The sequence below is a fragment of the Perna viridis genome, chromosome 4 (assembly GCF_037379345.1).
Source record: "Perna viridis isolate PV_CMFRI_1.1 ecotype Kerala chromosome 4, ASM3737934v1, whole genome shotgun sequence".
Lineage (NCBI taxonomy): Eukaryota > Metazoa > Mollusca > Bivalvia > Mytilida > Mytilidae > Perna > Perna viridis.
The window spans coordinates 42,317,618-42,339,163 of NC_142448.1; the positions used below are offsets into that span (position 1 = coordinate 42,317,618).

The 21,546-nt window shown below is 32.0% G+C and overlaps 1 protein-coding gene across 21 annotated transcripts in view; it reads right to left on the reverse strand.

The window, feature by feature from the left end:
- LOC148620154 (calcium/calmodulin-dependent protein kinase type II delta chain-like) overlaps nucleotides 1–21,349 on the reverse strand; it is a 90,100-nt gene extending 68,751 nt beyond the window's left edge. For all 21 annotated transcript variants that reach the window (XM_088580759.1, XM_088580776.1, XM_088580769.1 and 18 more), the window contains exons 1-4: nucleotides 21,255–21,349; nucleotides 18,334–18,428; nucleotides 7,891–7,950; nucleotides 5,208–5,262 (exon numbers count right to left, since the gene is read on the reverse strand). In XM_088580759.1, the coding sequence (XP_088436885.1) occupies nucleotides 5,208–5,262; nucleotides 7,891–7,950; nucleotides 18,334–18,428; nucleotides 21,255–21,316 (272 nt within the window). In that variant the 5' untranslated portion in view covers nucleotides 21,317–21,349. The remainder of the gene's footprint in view (nucleotides 1–5,207; nucleotides 5,263–7,890; nucleotides 7,951–18,333; nucleotides 18,429–21,254) is intronic.
- Between the last annotated feature and the right edge of the window lie 197 nt (nucleotides 21,350–21,546).

Genomic DNA, 21,546 nt, shown 5'->3' on the forward strand with positions numbered 1-21,546 from the left:
ACTAGAGAGCAATCTAGACAAAACTTGTATTTGAATCTTATTCAAATTAACAGGATAAGCATGATAAGAAGAGTGCTAAAAAACTATTATATCTGTATAGGAAACCTATTTCATCTAAAATTTCCACATAAGAAACTGTGAATCATAGCTTTCAGGAAGTGTAGATTAAATATTGTACTATCAATGTGATCAATAATTACTAATTACTGACACCATGTACTTTCATTCATATTGATGAGATGTGATTCAGACATTTAATATCTATCAGTACAGGGTCATAGTGTTAGATGAACTCAGAGGTGTTTCAATCTTGATCTAATATCAGTTTACTATGTAAATTTGTTTATGTATACTTCTGGATTCTTTAAAACATTTAACTTAGTGGTGGATTGAGGGAGAGGGATCTGGGGTTGAAACCCCCCCTTTCCATTGAATAATTGATAATTCCACACAGGATTTGGGCAAAATGAGCAAAAAAATAGCCTGAAACCCCTATGGATTGGCTATTTTTAAAATCTTCAGATTCACACTAATGTCAGACTGAGTAGGTCATAAAAATATAAAACTGTTGCACTTTGATAATTAAGTCATTACATATATCCTTAAATCAATATTTTTTTGCATTTCAAGCCTAAATATGCACACAGTAATAACAATACTTAATGTTCTTGTCTAGTGCTAGACAGTTATATAGCAATTGTGCTAGAAGGTCCAATGGACTGTAGAGAAATTATTTATAATTGAAATTCAATATCTTACTTCTGTCATAACCTCACTTTTCTTCCTTTACAGTGAAACCTGTCTGAATCAAATACTGAAAAAATCTGAAAACCTGTCTAAACAAGACACATTTTAAACCCAAAAAGTGTCCAGTTAAGACAGATTTCACTGTATTTTACCATGCTATCAAATTGTTTGATTTTTTCAATCAATAACATTTTTGTCCTATGTGGTAAACATCTTTAATTCACCTGCCATGCATCAATATTCAAATATCCTTATCATCACATCACAAGTGGTCAATAATTAACAATTTCCTCCAATCCCTACCAAATTCAAGTTTGACCATTAAAGATTTGATAAAATATTCGCTTTGAGGTGATTTAACAAAAAAAACAACAAAAAAACTCCGGCCTAATTCTTAGAATGTACCAATCAAATTTTTGGATGGTGGTACAATTAAACTCTTCACATTCAATCCAGGGTCCCTAACATGATAAGCCCTATATCGTTAAAATAATAACCTACATGTATGTTATGTACATGCAGGTTGTCATATTCCTTTTTTTTCATTAATCAGAATCTAGCTTAATCCAGTAAAATTACTAGAGAAGCTGGTGCATATTTTTAAATGCCCTTCTGGCCATGAAGTTTGTCAATTCTAATTAGAGTAAATATTCAGTGTAAAACAGAACCTACTTTATTTATACCAGTGTCATACAATATTTTGACCCCCACAAAAAATTGCCCCCAGGGCTGAAATAATATGGTGAAATTTTGACCCCAGGGGTCATCATTTCATATGATATATTGACCCCAAGTTTAAGATGTCAATCTTTCAAATTAGTCAAAATATCGTATGACACTGGTATATATATGACGATATGAATAAACAGCTGCGCTAAGAGTGCAAGATACGCCCGTCCGAAAGAATAGCTGATGGTATAAATTTTAGAAAACAATAACCTGATTTCTGATTACCAAAAAATTAGTCTGTATATATAGTGAGCAAAGTTTTTTCTTCAGTTATTCATAAAGTATAAATGATCTTACAACTGTTTGACATGATGAAAGTACACAATAGCATTTAAAAGGGATTCTTTGTTTTTGAACTAGATAAAACTATAATAAACTACAGAACTGTAAACTGGACAAATAATTCATTATGTAATAATATTATTATGAGGTAAGACCTACAGTTAATAGTACAATTCCTTCTACTTCTACTGTAAGGAAGTCCATATTGCCTTGTGGTCAGAATAATAAGTTTCTAGGGTACCACTCTGATAATTGTCAGTATTCATAAAAATCAAATCTATTGTAGAATTTAAGTCGTTTGTACAGCTTTTCAAAACTGTAAGTAAGCAGCAATCTTATGTCGTGGTAATTACATCAGATTTGACAACAATATAGATTTTTAAGTGAATAAAGTTCCGTAACTCTGGAACGACAAATAAATAATTCTTCAAAATAAAAAGGGAGCTTTCTTTCGTGAATATTAATATTGTGCTAAACTTTCATTTGAATCCGTAAAAGCGAATTTGAGTGATGGACGGAAGGACCTATGGACGGACGTACGGACAATGGTACACCATTATACAACCATAATCTAGAATGTCTATAAAACTGTATGCAAAATTTCAAGAATAGTATCAGTACAGCTGAGTTATTACATCAGATTTGACAATAATATAAATTTTTAAGTGAATAAAGTTCCGTAACTCTGGAATGACAATTCTTCAAAATCGAAAGGGAGCTTTCTTCCGTTAATATTAATATTGTGCTAAAATTTCATTTGAATCCGTAAAAGCAAATTTGAGTTATCATGTGATGTGTGGACGGACGGACAATGGCATACCATAATACCTCCCGTCTATATAGATGGCGTATAAAAATTAATACATGCTCAAATATTGTATAAAATTCTTCCTAGAACAAGATCACTATCAATAATGTTCTACAATTCTATCGTACATAATATCACATTGTAGTATTTCACTGATGATTTCTGTCTTTTTTTCTCAGGCCTAAATCTTGTTTTCCCAATACATAATGCATAAACAAAGACACCAGTTTTGAAGTTCAAGTACATAATTATCACCAGTATCACAGCAAGCCTGATAATATCAGTGTTTTTTTTCTTCAACATTGCTTTCACAATGAAAATACATATAAGAAAGCACCAGATTTGAAGGTCAGTGGAAAAAAGAAAGGCAACAAATGGGTCACCAGTGTATAACCTAAATCCAAAATATCAAATACTTTCAGAGATCACCAAAAGGTCTTCAACAAATGTACACACATCTTTATGCAAGCTCTGAAAGGTCCTGAAGGCTGTAATTATCATGAACATCTCAGCAAGGCTGATGGGGTGAAATGTCATACTCATGTTTTTTTTTTCTGTCAAGATCTTTAAAATTGGTGTTGTACTTTTTATCAAATATTTAAATATTTAAATATTTAGAATAAAAAAACATACAATTCGGCAAATATCCACAACATTATCAGTAAGATCACATTTCTGTATGTTAATATGTCACAATTTAAAAAAAATAAAATTGGGGTTGACATGAGGTGAGATTTGAAAACATCTTATAATATTTACAGGTTAATGGAGGTAGACCTAGAGTAAATGATATAACTCTTGAAATCAGTGCTATGTATATATCATATTCAATTTCACCAAAGCCTTTCAAGCTTTCCTTAGAAACAGTATAAAATCAGTCCAAGTTACTTCAATGCTTACATGAGATTAAAAATGGTAAATGGAGAACACAAACCTTCCCCTTATCCTAGGTCTATCTCCTTAAGTCACAGTCAGAATGACATTACTTTGTCAAGAAGGGTTTAAATATACTTTCAAGACTGGAAGGTCCTAGACTTCTCAAGTTAAAAGAAATCAATAGGAAACCTCACTATAATGAAAAGGTATGAAGGTACAGGACTAAGGTAAATGAATTTTCAAAGGTGCCTTGGTATCATTATATTACATTTTAGTTCGAATATTAGGAATTGTCATCTATCCAGTGATTGGGATTAAAATTTTGCCAATGGGACTATGGCCCCTTTACCCTTCAATCGAATGGGACATTTTCAATTTCAATGGGCCATTCTAAAAAAAAACATGGGACAAAATTTGGAATAGCAGCTAAGGCCAGCTAGACAATAGCTACTGAAGATCAAATGTAACATCAACAAACTTTAATTTACACTGCAGATCAAATGTTTATTATTGTCATATCAAATCTCTTTTCTTTTCTATTGTTTGAGTTTTTATACTAATGTACTGACTAGTCCTTTATAATAGTCCACAGATCCGCCATAAGTTACGCTATTAAAGTAGTTAATCACAAATGATAGGAAAGAGTCAATTTTTGTTCTCGTTTGGCTGCAATCAGATTTAGGATTTTTTTGGGGTGCTTCAGGACCAGATAATATGACTCCACAAATATCAATATTTTCAATAGAGGGTTCATAATCATGTCTAGCTGCCAAGTTAGTTTCTACAACAAATGCAGTTGGATTCTGGTAATTACCATCATTAATATTTTCTTAGGCATTGAAAAAGATAATTTCTTCTGTTTTGGGTCTAGCTTAAAAATGTCTTTGGTGGCATTTTCAAATAGGACCGCCAGTTCACGCTTTAATTCTGTTTATTGTTCTTTCAAACGCATAAGCAATCAAGAATATGTAATCTAAAAATCGACAAAGTACCACTTCTTTCCCCAGTCTTCAAATGCCCTTGAAAACATGGCGATCAAAACATCCGCCTGTAGCTAATAAAAACACTGTTAAAAGACACGTTCATGCCTTTTTTAAAGTCACAAGTAGTGGACAACACTTCATCATCAATGATGGAAACTTAATGCGCGCACAAAACATGACACATTAATCACTCAATGCGCCATGGCACATGGTAATCCCAATCACTGTCTTTCTGTTACCATTTTGTTTGAAATGCATGATCCAAGTCAGGACCATTGCAGTACAAGCTATTTCGGTAGTGTAACACCAGTTTTGCCAGATTTGTTTTGGACTTGCATTAATTATGGATCAGATTAGTGTTCTGTAAAGTGTAATTTTGTTGTTACCCTTACATGTTTATTCTTGTTGTCGAGGCCTTTCAGAGCTTGCTTAAAGGTGTGATGTAGACCATATGGTGACCTCTGAAGATATTTACTATTTTGACCCCAGGGTTGAAATATTATGGTGAAATTTTGACCTCAGGGGTCAACATTGCATATGATATATTGACCCAAAGGTTAAGATGTCAATCTTTCAAAGAGTTTGCTATCCCATAGTGCATTTGATAGGTTTCACGATATCCATTTTTCCTTCTAGAACAGAAATTGAGGGTCCCAAACCTTGGACCACCACCAATCTGAACCTCTGGTCAATGGAAATTGCTGATAATGTTAACAAAATTGTGCTGTTGAAGAGATGCAGTGCGAATGAATGAAATGATCACAACAAACATAAATACTCACAAATCAAAAACTAAGTAGTGACACCCATCATCCTGTATACTGTCATGTAAACGTACTGAAAAAAAAATAAATGGACAGAATGAATTAAGATTAAAAATTCGGAGCAACAGAAGGCATGGAAGAGCTTGCTGTAATTGAACATCTTTTTTTTTTGCATTAGTGGTTTTCAACCGTCTTCTTGAGTATCTGAAAAACATTTAAAATGCATATAATTGGGTACCTGTCACTATTTTTTGTGAAAAATTACTGATTGTGAAATTCATGGAAATAAATAAACTGCAAAAATATTTAAAATCACAGTATTTCAGCAATATTAAGTCCTATAACACTGAAATAAAAAATTGATACACCTATCCCCCTCTTTTCCGTTTTAAGTCCTATAACCTTTTGAAATAAAAACTTGATACACCCATCCCCCTCTTTTCAGTTTTAAGTCCTATAACCCTGATATAAAAACTTGATACACCCATCCCCCATTTTTCAGTGTTATGTCCTGTAACCCTGAAATAAAAACTTGACACACCCATTTCCCATTTTTCAGTCCTATAACCCCATGGACAGGACCTTCATAATGTTACAACTTAAGTCCAATCCCCATTCTTTAATTCTTGAGCAAATAAATATGTTTAAACTAAACTAAACCCCAAAATAAAATCTTAATACACCCAACCCCCTCTTTTGAGTGTTAAATCCTATAACCCTGAAATAAAAACCTGATACACCTATCCCCCCTTTTTCAGTGTTTAGTCCCATAAATAAAAGAAACTAATCATACAAAACAAAGAAAACATTACAGAGCTCTCTTTCTGACAACAATTCAACAACAAGGAATAATTTAAAATCCCTCAGGGAGTTTCATTGAATAGTATTGCGTTGATAATGGGCTATCATAACAGCTCACATGTTTCAATTTAGAAATTAAAAAAAAAGTAAAAATACCAAAAAATACTCATTTTGAAAGAAAACATTTGTATCAAAATTGATATTCTCAAATCAAAATTACCCAGTTAAGAGGTTCAAGAAATTTATAAGAACCTATCAATTTATCATGCAAACTTCAAGTAATTAAAGATAGCTGCATTTCAGCTTCATAAACATAAAACTCTCCTGGCACCTCCTTTACCAATAACAGCACATTTTGTATTTACATAGAAAAATCAATTGCTTTTACATATCCTATTTCCTCAGTGCATTTAATTATTATGAATACTTCAGTGAAAATTTATATTAATAATTCATCTGATTTTTCCTCAGTTTACAATCCAATACAATACCACTTTTAAGTAACAGTCTTTATAAAAATCAGGAGGGAAGTGATTCATGCATGTCAAAATCCCACCAAATTTTTATATATTTCTTATTCAGAATCATTTTTGACCACATAAACAGTCTTAGTTTTTCATATGGGTACTGTGCTTTTGATCTATATAAATTGTACATGAAATTGGCACTTTGCAAGAGTTATTGTTCTTGATTTGATTTAACTTGGTTGATTTTAGTGGGAGGTTAATATGTGGTTTTGTCAAAAGTACAGATCTAAATAAAGACAGGACTTTTGTCACATAAAAGTATAGTATATATAGACCAAAAAGGCATCGTTAATTTGGTGGGCTTTTCTACACCATGAATCATCTCACCAAAGACAGTGTCTAAATTTTATATGGTTTGGTACTTAAATAGTATTGATTGTTCTGGTCTGAACTGAAAAATGATGGGAGATTATTACCAAGTTGTCAGTTCCTAGATTAATTAAATGACACTGAGAGGACTGTACAAATTGTTATCTCTGTGAGATGTTCACCTTCTGTCAAGAATTAACTTATTGGAATACATGGTTCAAACATAAGATACTGTTAGTATTTAAAGTCATGATGTTTTCATTTGTAAAAATTAAACTAAAATTTATTTTCACTTCAAGAATTTAGTTTTCCTTACTAAAGCTGTGTTAGCAGCAGCAGTCTGCCATACTGACAAATGCTAATTGAAACTAAACGTGGTTAAAGGAAGTTTTTAAAAGACATTCAAATACATAACAGGTTAGCCACAAAAGTTTGCTCTTACATTTTTTCTACCACAATGTAAATGATTTTATTTGATTTGTAACAAGCTTTCTGATTGGTTAGTTCTCTTTGATCCAATCAAGTTGCTTTGGTAGTGTGACCTCATTAAAGTCAATCTGTCAGCACTCAAAGATTCAAACAATCCCAAACAAAAAAGATGTTTTGATAATGAACAAATTTTAAGTATTTAGATTTAAATTCATTAGAAACCAATTTATAAGGAATGATTCTAAGATTTTAACAGGTTTTACGCAGTAATATAGTTTACGCTAGTTTACACTTTTTATAAACTATCTTGCAGTTTATAAGTGTAAACTGGCCAAAACCAGGTTATTTCACATAGCCTGTTAAAAAATTAGTAACATTCCTTAATAATGCCATCTTTTTCTTCCCAGAACAAAGTGTATAAACGCAGATCTAACAGGCTTAAAGGAAAAGAACATTAAAATAGTTAAACAGAAAATAGAAGTGCCACAAACCTGAAAATTGGAAAGAGCACTGTGGGACCTCTAATTTAAATTGCATACTATATTGTATATGTCCATTTTCCATCAATGTTTGAACAAAATCACTAAGCCTTGTTATATTTTGTACATGTAAGGTACATCTGTAAGTATACTAACCTATATTTGGATGTTTTAATAATCTACAAATTCTAGCTTCTCTTTCTAATTTTTGGTGATCTGAAAGAAGAGAAGATAACATCAATCAGCATTAACATTTATCTCTAAACTCCTTTTTTTTACTTTTGATTAAGCAAAATACAGGTAACAATTATACAATTCAGATATTTTAAGCAAATTCAGAGAAACATTTTCACAAACCTACACTTTTATTGGTTGATCAAGCAATTCGGACAATTTGGAGTAAGGGTAAGGCTTTCAAATTGATTTACAACAGTGAAAAGTCATGGATTTTTTTGTGTCTTAAATGAAATGTCTACCAGAAAAAAGGTCCTCAATAAGAGTAAAAACAAAATATTGTAGGTCCAGATCCATAGTACATTTTTTTGTATTTGAAATTTAATTGGTCCTACATAAGAAATTGACGGTCCTTTACCCTGGACCACAAGAGCTACATGCAATTTGAACCCATGAGACCATATACTTTGTAAGACAAAAATTTTGACAAATGAAAGATTGTGAATTTTTTTGGGTCAGTATAATAGCTAAATGGTCCATGAAGTTGCCAAATTTTCCTACCAATGACTCTAAATATCTATTTCAGAAAACACCAAAAATTGACATCTGTATGATGAATTACTGTCTCTAACAGAGACTAACACAAAATCATTCTAAATACATCCAAGGTTGGAGAAGAAAAGGACTTGCAATTTAACATGACCTCTTGAAGAACTTAATCTGCAGTATATAATGCATGAATAAACCTTAAAGTTAGTTTCCCTTTTTTGGTAATCAAAATAATTATTACATAAATTCACTATGCTACATTTACTGCCTAATGTACTGTTAGGGATCTTGAAATCTTGTTTATGAATAAACAGATTTTTCTGGCAGGTACATTACAATTCTATGCCCTCAAACATCCTATCAAATTATTCACAAACATAAAGCTTCATATTAACTTACATTAGAAAGTAGTAAAGTTTTGAAAGCTGTATGGTTTTATATTCCTAATGATCTTGGTACATGCCAACTAATGATAAAGGGAGAAATTTATAATTCTATATAACCTTCACATACCAGACGAAGATTGATGTTTTCTAACCAACTGCATGCATCATCTTAATCTTTTAAAAAAAAAACTGTCTCTATCCCCATTCTTGAATTGTCCCCATCAAAGCAATCATAGTTTAATAGCAATAGTTCTACAGAAGATTTAAACCCTAGCCTTCAATTGACCCCACCAAAGCAATCACACAATGTAGTTATATAGCAACAGTTCTATAGAAGTTTCTATCCCCAGCCTTCAACTGACCCCACCCAAGCAATCATAGTTAAATAGCCCAAGATAAGAAGTTCCTATCCCCGGCATCCAACTGACCCCAGTAATAATATTTAATAGCACTTGTTCTACCCATAGAGGTACATTATGTTCTACCAAAGATAAAGAGAAAGAATGTAACCTATTCAGAAAACTGAGCTTGAAATTGCCAGAATGATTATAATAGGTTTACACAGAGAAACAAAAACAACACAAGCATTGATACTCTATTGTAAAGCATGCCAATATAAACACCATTTGTAATGACAGTAAATGTATTAAATACACATCTGTTAGGATAGAAACCAACTGTATATCTAACCAAATGTCAAATAACTGATGTTACCTTCTACAACATACATGTATTTACATATTGCTAGTTCTTTGTCATATGAAGATTTTCAATGGATTAAAATATCATATTGACCCTGTATACAAAGATACATTCACAATTGTTGATCGGTGAAAGAATGTCGCAATAAAGCCATGGTTCAAGATTCAGGGTTGTTGTGTCAAAGAAAAGTCCACCCAGATATGACAGCTGCATTTTATTATTGATAACCTTATATTATTAGATTCCAGGATACCTGACTTCAAAGTAGACTTTTCATATGAAAGATGAAGATTGATAAAGGATGATCAAATGATCAAGGAGACAACAATATCGGACACTCTCAAGACAAGAGGATAAGATGAAACAAAAAAATAATAAATGTACAAAAACATATGGAAAACTACCGATTAAAGATAAAAAAAAAACCTGAGAGTATGAAATAGAATATGATTCAAGGCTTTGCCTTTGAGAGATGGAGCCGCTTATACTCATAGAACATTTGACTTTGCTGATAATACATAGCAATGTTGCTACATCACTGATGTCTCAACTAAAAGAAATATGCAAGATCTTCTATGACATGAGCTGTGTACCTGTGTTAAAAGTTTGAACAATCACTTCCTAACTGAACCCAAACCTAGGTTACTCCCATCCCCTAAATCAAGGATAGAAATTAGTAGTCGCCAAGTAACCCATGGCTACTAGATTTTGAGCTGGGCTACCAAACTTACGGGTAAAATTGATTTGAACATATAGAAAATATTTAACAGAAATACTGATACATGTATATGTACTTACAAAAGATTTTCATGGATTTTTTTTAAATGTTCAATAGATTATAGACTACACAACAGATAATAGCACATGATTAGAGGAAAGACAGTAGCATTACAATAACTTTGTTACATGTACATGTACAGGTAATTAAGATGGTTACTGACTACAAACTTTTGCCAAAAAAACAATTCTATACCATGTGCTAGCATTTCATTAAGTTAAACAAGCTTTGCAAAATATTATCAAAAGGAAAATAACACTTCATGAACAATACATGTATTCTTTTAAACAATACTATTCACTCAGGAACTTGTAGTAAAATGTCTCTCTATAAATGAAGAAAGCTTATGGACATTAGAGAAAATTTATCGACCACACCCTATTTCCATTCAACAAAAAATATTAGTCCAATAAAAATTTGACCTAGTTTTTCACCAGTGCAGTGATTCACAAATACCAGTTGCAAACCTGACAATTAATGTGGGTGTTTAAAATACAGGCCACAACAAAAGTTTAATAAAACTACATGTACGAGTAACCAATCCAGACAGTCTGCTTGGGAAAATGAATTCTAAATATCTTTTTATTCAATGTTAAGGAACATATAAAAATTGTACACTTTAAAGACACCCCACCCACACATGTCTTTTGTAAGATTGAAAATATCCCATTTCAACTTATTAGTTTTACGTTGTTTAAGGCTAAAAATGTGAAGTGAGAAAATGAATCTTGGTATTTACAGATTTTTTTTTTTACAAATACAGTGAAATCTGTCAAAACCAAACACTAAATAATCAGAAAACCTGTCCAAAACAGAAATTTCATATAGTAATAATAAGTTTTTATGCATTTTTTTCGCTCTATGGACCGTGGTTAAACATACACCTGTCTTAATCCAACCAATTTTAAAGTGCAAAAGTGGTTCAGTTTACCCAGGCTTTACTGTACAACCTGCCAAACATTTTACAGTACAAAATAAACTAAAATATGGTTAAAACCTAGATGCTAGTAAATGAGTATACCAGTATAAGTAGACACATTTCTTGAACATCTAGTTTCGGTGAGAAACCAATGTTTAGAATTCAAAGTAACACTGAGTCCCTTATTTCTGTGCAGGCTTTCAGGATGAAACAATTTTTAAACTTTACAAATTAAAAATCAAGTCATCATACAACGCCTACATGTGTATGTGCATGTGCATGCACATAAAATGTAATTGCTAACTACAAAATGGGATGCAGATAAACAGTTCTTAGCTCTCTTGGTTTTCATTCAAATTTCAGATTACACATACTTTTAAATCCCAGCTTGTCAAAGATAATTCTCTTATCATTAGTTAATTATCAAAGCATTCCCCTAAAGAGTTCTTAATACAATGTACACATGTAGCATTGATTATTACATTATTACAGAACTTTAATAGAATAAAAAAACAACAAAAAAAACTGTCACAGAAGAATAAATGCATGTTTTCAAATACTACCCAAGTCATCTAAAAGGAAGTTATTTCCAAGCCTGAAATCATACATACTGTTTCAGTGATACTGTGTACCTTATATTACCTCCAAAATAAGCCTATTTTCCTATTATAGGTATCCTCAACTTGTCAAAATAATGGTTAAAAATTGTCTAAAATAAGATGAATTGTTTTAAAATTTGAAGTGAAAATGTTGAATTTGGGTATTTACATTAGAACTGTTAACCACTTGTGCTTTTTCTTGTTAACCTCTATGAGATTAATGACTTTAAAACTACATGTACAAATTCAAGGTTTTGTACTGTAATCCCAAATTCTCCATTTAAAGAAAAAATGACGTATTTTCCCAATTTTAGAGGATGGGGTAGATTTGAAAAATCCAACAACATCATTTCTAAATTCCACATTAAGAAGCTTGTTAAAGTACTAAGCTCCTGTGATGAGTAGTTGCAAAGAAAAGTTAATAAAAATCTGAGAAAGAAGAATGCAAAATTTGTAAAAAACAAGAAAAGTGCCAAAAAAATGAAGTCCAAATTAATTTTTGAAGACAAAAGACCAAAACTTGTAAAAATTAACAGATGAGACCAAAATTTGAACTTGACCTGTAACTTGTCATGGTTAAGCAATGTACCAAATATCAAATCTATATCTGCAAGCACGACAAAAAAAAGGTATGGAAAACTGGTCTGCCCGATTGGCAGGCAGAAAGAACATAAACCATTATGTCCTCTTTGGCAAAAGTCAATGGTAGGAGACTAAAATGGGTAACAGATTGACAGATGGATGGACTACACTGAAAAAGTACACCCCCTTCTTTAGAGCTGAATATGTACACTAAATACAATACAGATGTATTCTACACCAATCATTTGTTTTTTATAAAATCATGACTGTAGAATAATTATACTTAAGTGCTGAGAGACTGAGACAATGCATGTCTAAATTGAAGAATTAAGTACTGCCAACTAACTGGTATTCAACTCTCTTTATACAATGTAGTATATCCTCCAAAGCTTGCAAACAACCAAAATTATCACTTTGGAAAATGTCAATTGATGACTAATGATTCTAGAAAGCCTTGAAGTCATGCAGAAAATATACAATGGAGTAGTTCAAACTGATTTTGTTGTGGAGCAATTCCAAATCAGCTTCAAATGGAACATATATGGTGTACAATGTAACATCACGTTGATCAGACACAGTTAAACAATGTCGGCATTCCAGATGATTTACATCTAATTCTAATTAAATTACATCTACTTTAAACTTTTCTTTAGTTCAGAGCATTCATCAATGATAGAACATCAAACCTTTTTTTTTTCTAAACGATCATGTCAAATCACATGCCATTACTAACAATTATAGAATTCGTATTGCTATTTTTACACAAATTATTCCATTATAAAATTTAAAATTTGACTTCTAACTATTTATTAGCCTAATTTGGTTTGACAAACCATAAAAATATATGAAATCAAACACTTGATGTGGATCAATCAAAACTGTAAAGATAATGGATGTCATTCTTGAGATCAATGTCAACTATTACACTGGTACAACTTATGACTGTGTAAACCAAATCTGCATTTTTAATGTTATATACTAGCTTAAACTGAATTGCAGGCCAGCAGGCTCCTAAACATTAAGAATACACAGTGCAGTACACTATACAACATGTACATGTTTCTGGTACAGTTTTATGTGCATGTAAAAATGGGGCAAAATTAGGGGTTTTTTTTTTCCAACGCACTCGGTATAGTTTCACTTTTTACCCTTTGACCTTAAGGATGCTCTTCTATAGAACAGCAAGTCACTTGATAGCAATTTCGATTCCAATTGGCCAAATACTGATAATGTAGTGGTGTAAATAAAAAAAATGTGTAGAAAATTTAAAACTGCGTGCCATGTGTTATTTTCTTAAAAAAATGTAGAAACTTAGAAGTAAAATTTTACTGCATCAGCTATCTTTTTTTTAAAAGATAGTACTTGTTTGCACTGTCCCTAACAACATGACCCTTTTTTAAATTAATTCAGTATGCAGCCCCAGCTTGCCTACAAAGGTATGGCCCCTTGTGGTAGAACCATTCATTTTTCTTCAAGTTACAGCCCAGGCCCATCTACAGATGAATGCCAATGATGACCACATCATACTATTATAAGACCACAAACTTTTGCAGTAGTAATAAACACTTATTTTCTTTTGATTAATGGGATATTCTGTTCCCTCTGATTTCAATCTTTGAAACGTCAACCACAGTGTACTTAAACATGCCGTGTAACATCTAATCAGGGTGAAATGCAAGCACAGGCTCCTTTAACAGTACTTTCTTCTGGAATGACATTTTGTTCAGAGAAGGAAAGCCCCCCCCCCTTTTTCAGTTCTTAAAATGGAATTTATGAATCACACATTTTAAAGGGTAATGTTTTTAATAGGGTGACCCCCTGAAAAAAAAAAAAAAAAAAAAAAAAAACTAGATAAAAAACCCAGAAATATTGTAATGGATCATTAAAATTTTTTGTCAATCCTTCCCCTCCAAAAAAAATTGATGTCATGGCTCCTTGACTATTTGTTCATCTTATCCATGGTTTTTGGTTAAGAAAATAATAGGGTTAACAACACAAATGTACATGTAATTGAAGCATGTTGTGAGATTTTAATACATTGTAAATTCCAATATCAACAGAGCATTTCAATTCAGAAGATCTGTCAATACTTCAGGAATGTGTTTGAGTAGAAGACTATAGTCAAAACTAGATTTATATCTACCCATAAATCATGATCATTGTTATGCAAGGACAGCAAAATCAATGCATTAAGAACACTCCAACCTATTGATCAGCAGAGGTCATGTAGTCCTATATTTTATTGCTATATGGAACATATTTTAAGACATGCAATGATATTGTTTGTTTTGTTTTTTTTTCAAAACTACCCCAGTGATTGGGATTAGAGGGAAGTATGCACAGTTTTACAACTAATGTATCATGTTCTGGCTGTAAAGAAGAATTTTTCACTAAAAAAGTTAAGAGGATGGCCCATCGAAATTCTGATAACATGGGGAAGGACCATTCGTTAAATTTCAATTCCATGTCATCGTTACCCCATCCCCATTTTATTGGGAAGATATGCATCATTTCTTGGATAATGACACAAATGTACAAAACTGTCTTCACAGTCAACTTTTCAATCAACAGATCCAAACCATATTTTAGAGAATTTCTATATGTACATGTAGATAATACTGGCCTATTATTGGATATATACAAGGCACACCTGCACTTTACCAGACTACTGGTTTATTGTGAAGACAAAACCTTGCCTTTTTAGTTAAAAGTTATTGAATAAGAAAGGGAAATGTCATTAGCAGTAAAACAGTGTATCCAGTTCTTTGACTACCAACTGAGAAATACTTGATCTTACTTCAGAAGATTTGTAGCCCATTGAGAAAATCTCGATCTTATTTCAGAAGATTTGTAGCCATATTTGGAATTTTGACAAATTGACAAATTTTTATGAGAAGAAGACAGCTTTATTTTTCAGTTAATTTAAAGAAAAAAACTGGTGATTTGTGCTAAAATTTACACCAAAATCTGCTACAATGAACACTTGATCTTGTTTCTGAAGATTCATAGCCAATTAAGAAAATCTTGATCTTATTTCAGAAGATTTGTAGCCATATTCGGAATTTGGACAAATTGAAAAATTTTTATGAGAAGAAAACAGCTTTATTTTTCATTTAATTGAAGGAAAAAAACTGCTGATTTGTGTTAAAAGTTACATCAAATTCTGCTATAATGAACAAATTGATGAAGTTGAATAAGTAGTGGAAAACTTGCTTCTTGTCCTATTAAGATTGAAATGAATAATTACACATTTCATGATATAGACCCATAAAACAACTTAAATATGAAAATAAAAATATGTAGCCTTTTTTGGGGAGTATCAAATTTTTCAGATTTGGCATGATTTTTACAAAGACTGTTATTTAATACTAACTCGTTCCTAATGTGAATGTTGTGTGATACATATATATTTTATTGGGAGTTTAAGCTGACCTAAACTTTTAAATATTTATAACAAAAGAATATATGACAGTTACCTTGAATTAAATAACAAGTACATTGTAAATAACTGTAAAGTCACCAAATTTAAATTTGACTCAATTATTAAACAAAGTACATTCACATACATGTGCTTGTACAAATGACGTCAATTCTACTTTACATCTATCTGATTGACAATTTTAAAGTACATGTACAAAAGAATATACATGTAACAGTCTTTACATTGTAAGTTGGACTGACGGTCAAAATCTGGAAAAATTTAGTTCAGAAAAGAACTGTCTGCATCTGATGGATCTAAAGTCTAGTTTCTGGTTAAGTTCAGTAGATCACACCATTGTGGTGCTCTTAATGTTCAGTATTGTCTGTCAGAACTTTACAAAGACTGATATAATTGACCAGTGTTGGGCAGCATTTTCCATTTTGTCCAGAAATTTTGATACCTTGAATTTATATGTACATGTACTTCCTAATACATGTACATGCTATTTACCTCAGCAAAATAATAAACTCAAAATCACGCAAACTCCCAAAAATCACAGTTCACCGCAGCTTTTTGGTTCCCAATGGGTTTATTATCTTCCCAAATCTAACAAGAGTGGGCACTTTTGAAAAGAGCAGGGATCAAATTTAAGAGGAAATACTTGCTAAATTCAAGTTTAAATTCAATTTTGCTCATAGAAATTATTTCCACATGCTAAAATTTGCTTGAGGAATTCTATATGTATCATAAGTTCAGTTCAGAAATAACCCAAGAAACTTAGATTTAGCGTGTAGATTGTCAGTACTTGCTAAGTTTAGCTGGCCAAGGTTTGACACTAACATTTGTTTGGTGGTCAAAAGGACTACTTCAGAGGTAAAACGGGGAGTCTACAGACAGTAATGACTGATTGGGATTGAAGTTTAGAGAAAGGGCCATTTTTGATAATCATCAGAACTTACAAGGACCATTCTTGAACATTTCTCGTAAAAAATTCTGAATTTAATGGGAAATTTTCATCCGAAATGTGAAAATGATGCATGGCCCCCCTCCAATCCCAATCACTGAAACATGTTAATCCCCAACCAAAAATTATGGAGTACTTGTTCATAAAGGCAGCCTGTAACTTGACAGTCATTGCTGAGTGAATAGACCAATCCACATAATATTATTCCAAACCAGTTACAGATGTCTCCACATAACCATATGTTATCAGTAGATTAATATTTGTGTTTTACAAAATTCTATAGTTTTTCATGAAATATAATATCATAATAACTTGACTGTTTTGTTCATCTTATCCATATGCACATTGAAATGTTTTCATACATGTCACCAGTCTGTGTTTATATTACAATTTTATCTGTAAACATTGAAAAACTGTGAATAAGATCAGACAAAATATGAACTGTTCTTGGGTATGACATACAACTAACAATATGATCATAGAACACATAGCATACATCAGAATACATGTATGAACTTTTTATTTTTTTTTTCTCTGTAAAAATCAATTATAACTTCAAACTTGTTATTACTTATTACATGTTCATACTGGGTAGTACCAGTTAAAGAAAAGTAAAGAAAAGTGATCTATATAGGTTTTACATCATCCTCAAATAGTTCGGGTATTTTAAGATAATGAAAAGAAGAGGTCACACAAAGAAACTAAAGCACTAGCAATACGAACTCCCACAGTAAAAACAAGATTGACATCAGGTGCTTTGGAAGGGTAAGCATATCTTGCTCTGCCAATGGCACCTGCCAGAAATGAGATATGCAACACAGTAGAAAAAATTGTTCAAAATATTGATGATTCTACATTAAGTTTACAGAAGAACATGTAGTCAATTGTCATGAGAAGGCAAAACTAATCTGCTACATGTACAATCTACTGTGTGATAACTTCACTGCACTCCAGTCTGTACTAAATGTAGTTTAAGTATGTAAATGTACACTCAGAGCAAGAAACAGACAAGATAACATGTTACTTTCATTCCATGAATCACATTTTACCACAGCTACAGACATACATTTTGTAAATAAAACCCCCAAGGAGAAGATCAAGGAGACAATTACATTTGACTTACATGTACATACATAACTGTACCAATATTTGTTCTTACGAAGTTCTATGATACTTAAAAAAAAATATGCATGTACTATACATAACTTATGGGAAAACTAAAAACAATACATGTGTACTACCAAAACATGAAATCAATCTTAATCCAGCAGGGAACTCCTTGGATAGAAAACAGAATGGACCATTAGTCCCTTATTATTGAAGACAGATTTGAGGCCATAGTCCCTTCAGCATTTGCACCTAACTTAAAGTCTGAATGGTCAATGTGATTGGTTTTGTAAGTTCTTCAAGTTAAGTGCAAGTGCCATAGGAAAAACTAAAGGGACTACCAGTATAAGGCCCCAAATTTCTCTCTTAGTAAACACAGACCCATAATATAAATGTATGTGGATGTTTTTGTACTTACCTCTAGCTGATAATTTTTTTGTGTTAATTATTTTTGCTGCAAATTCTAATTGTGAACTTTTCTGTATACATCTTCGGACCACAGAGAATGCTCCTCTGAAATGATAATAAATATTATGTAAGGTCAAGCAGCAACAACATCACTGCATACATTTGTACATGTACATATGTATGTCATGCATGTACATTTTTACTTCTAACTCAAACAAATTACAAAAAGATACATGTTGATGTACATCTAACTACATTTGTAGTGTGTCACTGTTATAAACTACAGAATTTAGCTCTAGTACATGTACATGTATGCTAAGAGGAAACCACTCATAGCATTTATTGAACATACTTTTTCAGAACAGTTCACTTATTGTAATAATCACTTATATCATGTACATGTAGTATAGTACTACATAAATGTATATATACAACATGTACATTTGTACATTTAAGTCAATATTTTTTTTCCTATCATAGGAAGTAATTTTCAATTTGAGCTGTTCAGAAAATTCATGTAATATTTAATGATTACTACATTCTTTCAGTAATAATTTTCTTCCATTGAAAGAAAATATTAGCAACAGATGAAATTAATTAGGTTTCATTATTGAAAAAAAAATGGAAATTCACAGACTGCAAGTTTCAAGTCATACAAATATACATTCAAAAACAAAAATGTACTTGTACATACACATGTACACAATTACAGCAAACTATTATGATACATGTACATGTAATACAGTGACTACAGACTCCACCCCTTTTGTCTGACAAATCTGTACAAGTACAGTACAGAAAGAGACATACTGTGACTGATCACTGACATTGTGGTGTACTGCTTATAGAGTGGCAGTAAATACCTCTTTAGTCTTTGAAGATGTTTTTAATTTTCCATGCAAAATCTCTTAAAGAAAAAAAATATTGAGAATCACTCTAAAAGTGGCACACCACTATGTTGGTGTCCAGATTGACGCTAGCACAAGGTCTGTGGCCCTCAATTTCTGAAGCAAGTCCACTGAAATTTCCTTCAGTTCTAAATCTACTATAATGATCATTTATTCTTATGTAGGACCTTTTACTTTCTTCTGGGGGGTCCTTTCATTCAGGGTGCAAAAATGTCCAGGACCTTACCCATTTGACTTAGAACCCCTGTCCTTTGTGACGTCATGACTCACCAACCAGCTGTTGGTCTTTGGGTCATAAAATTGTTCATGACTGATGACCCATAAAACATCTTCAGCAGTGAATGCTACAGTGTATGTTGCACTGCAACCATATGCATTCGACTTTAGGTCCAAAACAGCTCTTGTTTTTCGAAAATCAGTTCTGAAATTGCCAACACTTTCTAAAAATTTCCCTTAAAAAAAGCCCACAGAATATCTATCTGACAGTTTTAAGCTAAAAATATGAAATGTGAACTGATACAGATTTGTAAAATCCTGCCCTATTTGCTACTGCCAGTTGGCATAGTGGGCACTGGACAGTAAATAATGTACATGTACTAAATGTATATAGTGGTGTACCAGAGATTTTTCCAGAATTGTAAAACCATTAGTCCCTTTTCAATGACCCAATTTGCAAGAGGCAAAATTTATATGTTTTACCTTATAAAGTAAGTTCTTTATGGTCCTACATAATTTGGGAAAAAAAATTCCGTCATTGACTTTAAATCTTTATTCCTTTCGTTCTCTTATTTTTATGTTTTTCAAATAAAATTGTAATAATTCTAGAAAACTGCAACCTATCTGGGTCCTTGTCTGATAATAAAGGAATTCATTTTGGTCAAACATGCTGGTATTTTGAGTATATTCAGTCTTAAATAGCATAATGTTTATTTTTTCCATCACCATGTCTGCTACAATGATCAATCATATTATTCAAAATTGTACATGTGCTTTGAACATTATATACATGAACACAGAAACACTTCTAATCTAAAATCTGTATGTCTATTATGCCTCTTAAGCCATTATTCTAGCAATTTCTCAATTTACATTTTATCAAAGAGAATGGAATTATCATTTTACAAAAATCCATATCCATCTAATTTGTCCACTACATTAGTAAATGATTACGGTAATTTGAAATTGTCAAAGTCGAGCAATCTACAGTTTTGTTGTAAATATCACAGAATAATATTTCATCGGGTTTACCAGCTGATATGCACTGAACTGTTATGCAATCATTTAACTTTATGACTGTTAAAAGCTGAAGTGTGGTACTACAGATTGAAATTTATTATGACCCCACCTCTTTAAGATTTATTGATGAACAGGTGTATTGTCTGACATGTCAGTACTGTACAAAAAAAGTATGTATTGTTTAACAGTGTAAAAACTGTACAAGTAATTGGTATAAACAGTATTGATACATCATATGAATCATATTGTATCATTTAATTTTATGAGAAAACTGTCCATACAGTGCATGTACTTGCAACTTATTCCATGATGTTTTGATTTGTGGAGTGTAGTTTTAAATGGGAAATTATGATTGTAGATGATGCTTGTTATGTGCAAGCCTTCACTACACACTAGCATGTGGACAGTTTTATTTTGATGAACAACATGATAACAATATTATCTTGCGTGATTGATGTGGATGACAAGACAATATTGACATTGTTTACATTTTTTCTACACACGACAAGACATTCTTAAAATAGTCAGAATAAACTGAATTCTTCAAATAACAAACACACAAATAAATTGTATCTAGCATGGAAACGCAATAAACCAATAGCATCACAGACGAAATGGTCAGAAGAAAAGTGACCGATATCGAACTGGCCTTGGAGAAAAAGAGAATGACAGTTCCACGGCTTCTACGCCTATTGTTTAAGTACTCAGAACCAAATGGCCATTTTAAAATAGAAGCTAGGTGTTGTCATGCATGCCATTTAACACGAGACTCTCTTTGCACACTTACTTCCCTATCTCTTCTTTCATTTCATATAATTCAAAAAACTTCGAATTCGTCTGGGCCGCCATGTTGAATCTGAAATAGCAGAGTTCTTCTCGCTTTTTCTCGTTTCAATAAGAGACTTCATATTGGTTCCTTCGGAAACCAGATAAAAAATTTCCTGTATAGCTCTCTACATAGCATTGCATAGGGCCTTGTAAGAATCAGGCAGAAGAGAACAAATCTGAAATAAGCTTCACCTGGAACTTTATAGTCACTAGTCACTCCAAACAAAGTGTTTATAGTGTACAAAAACAAC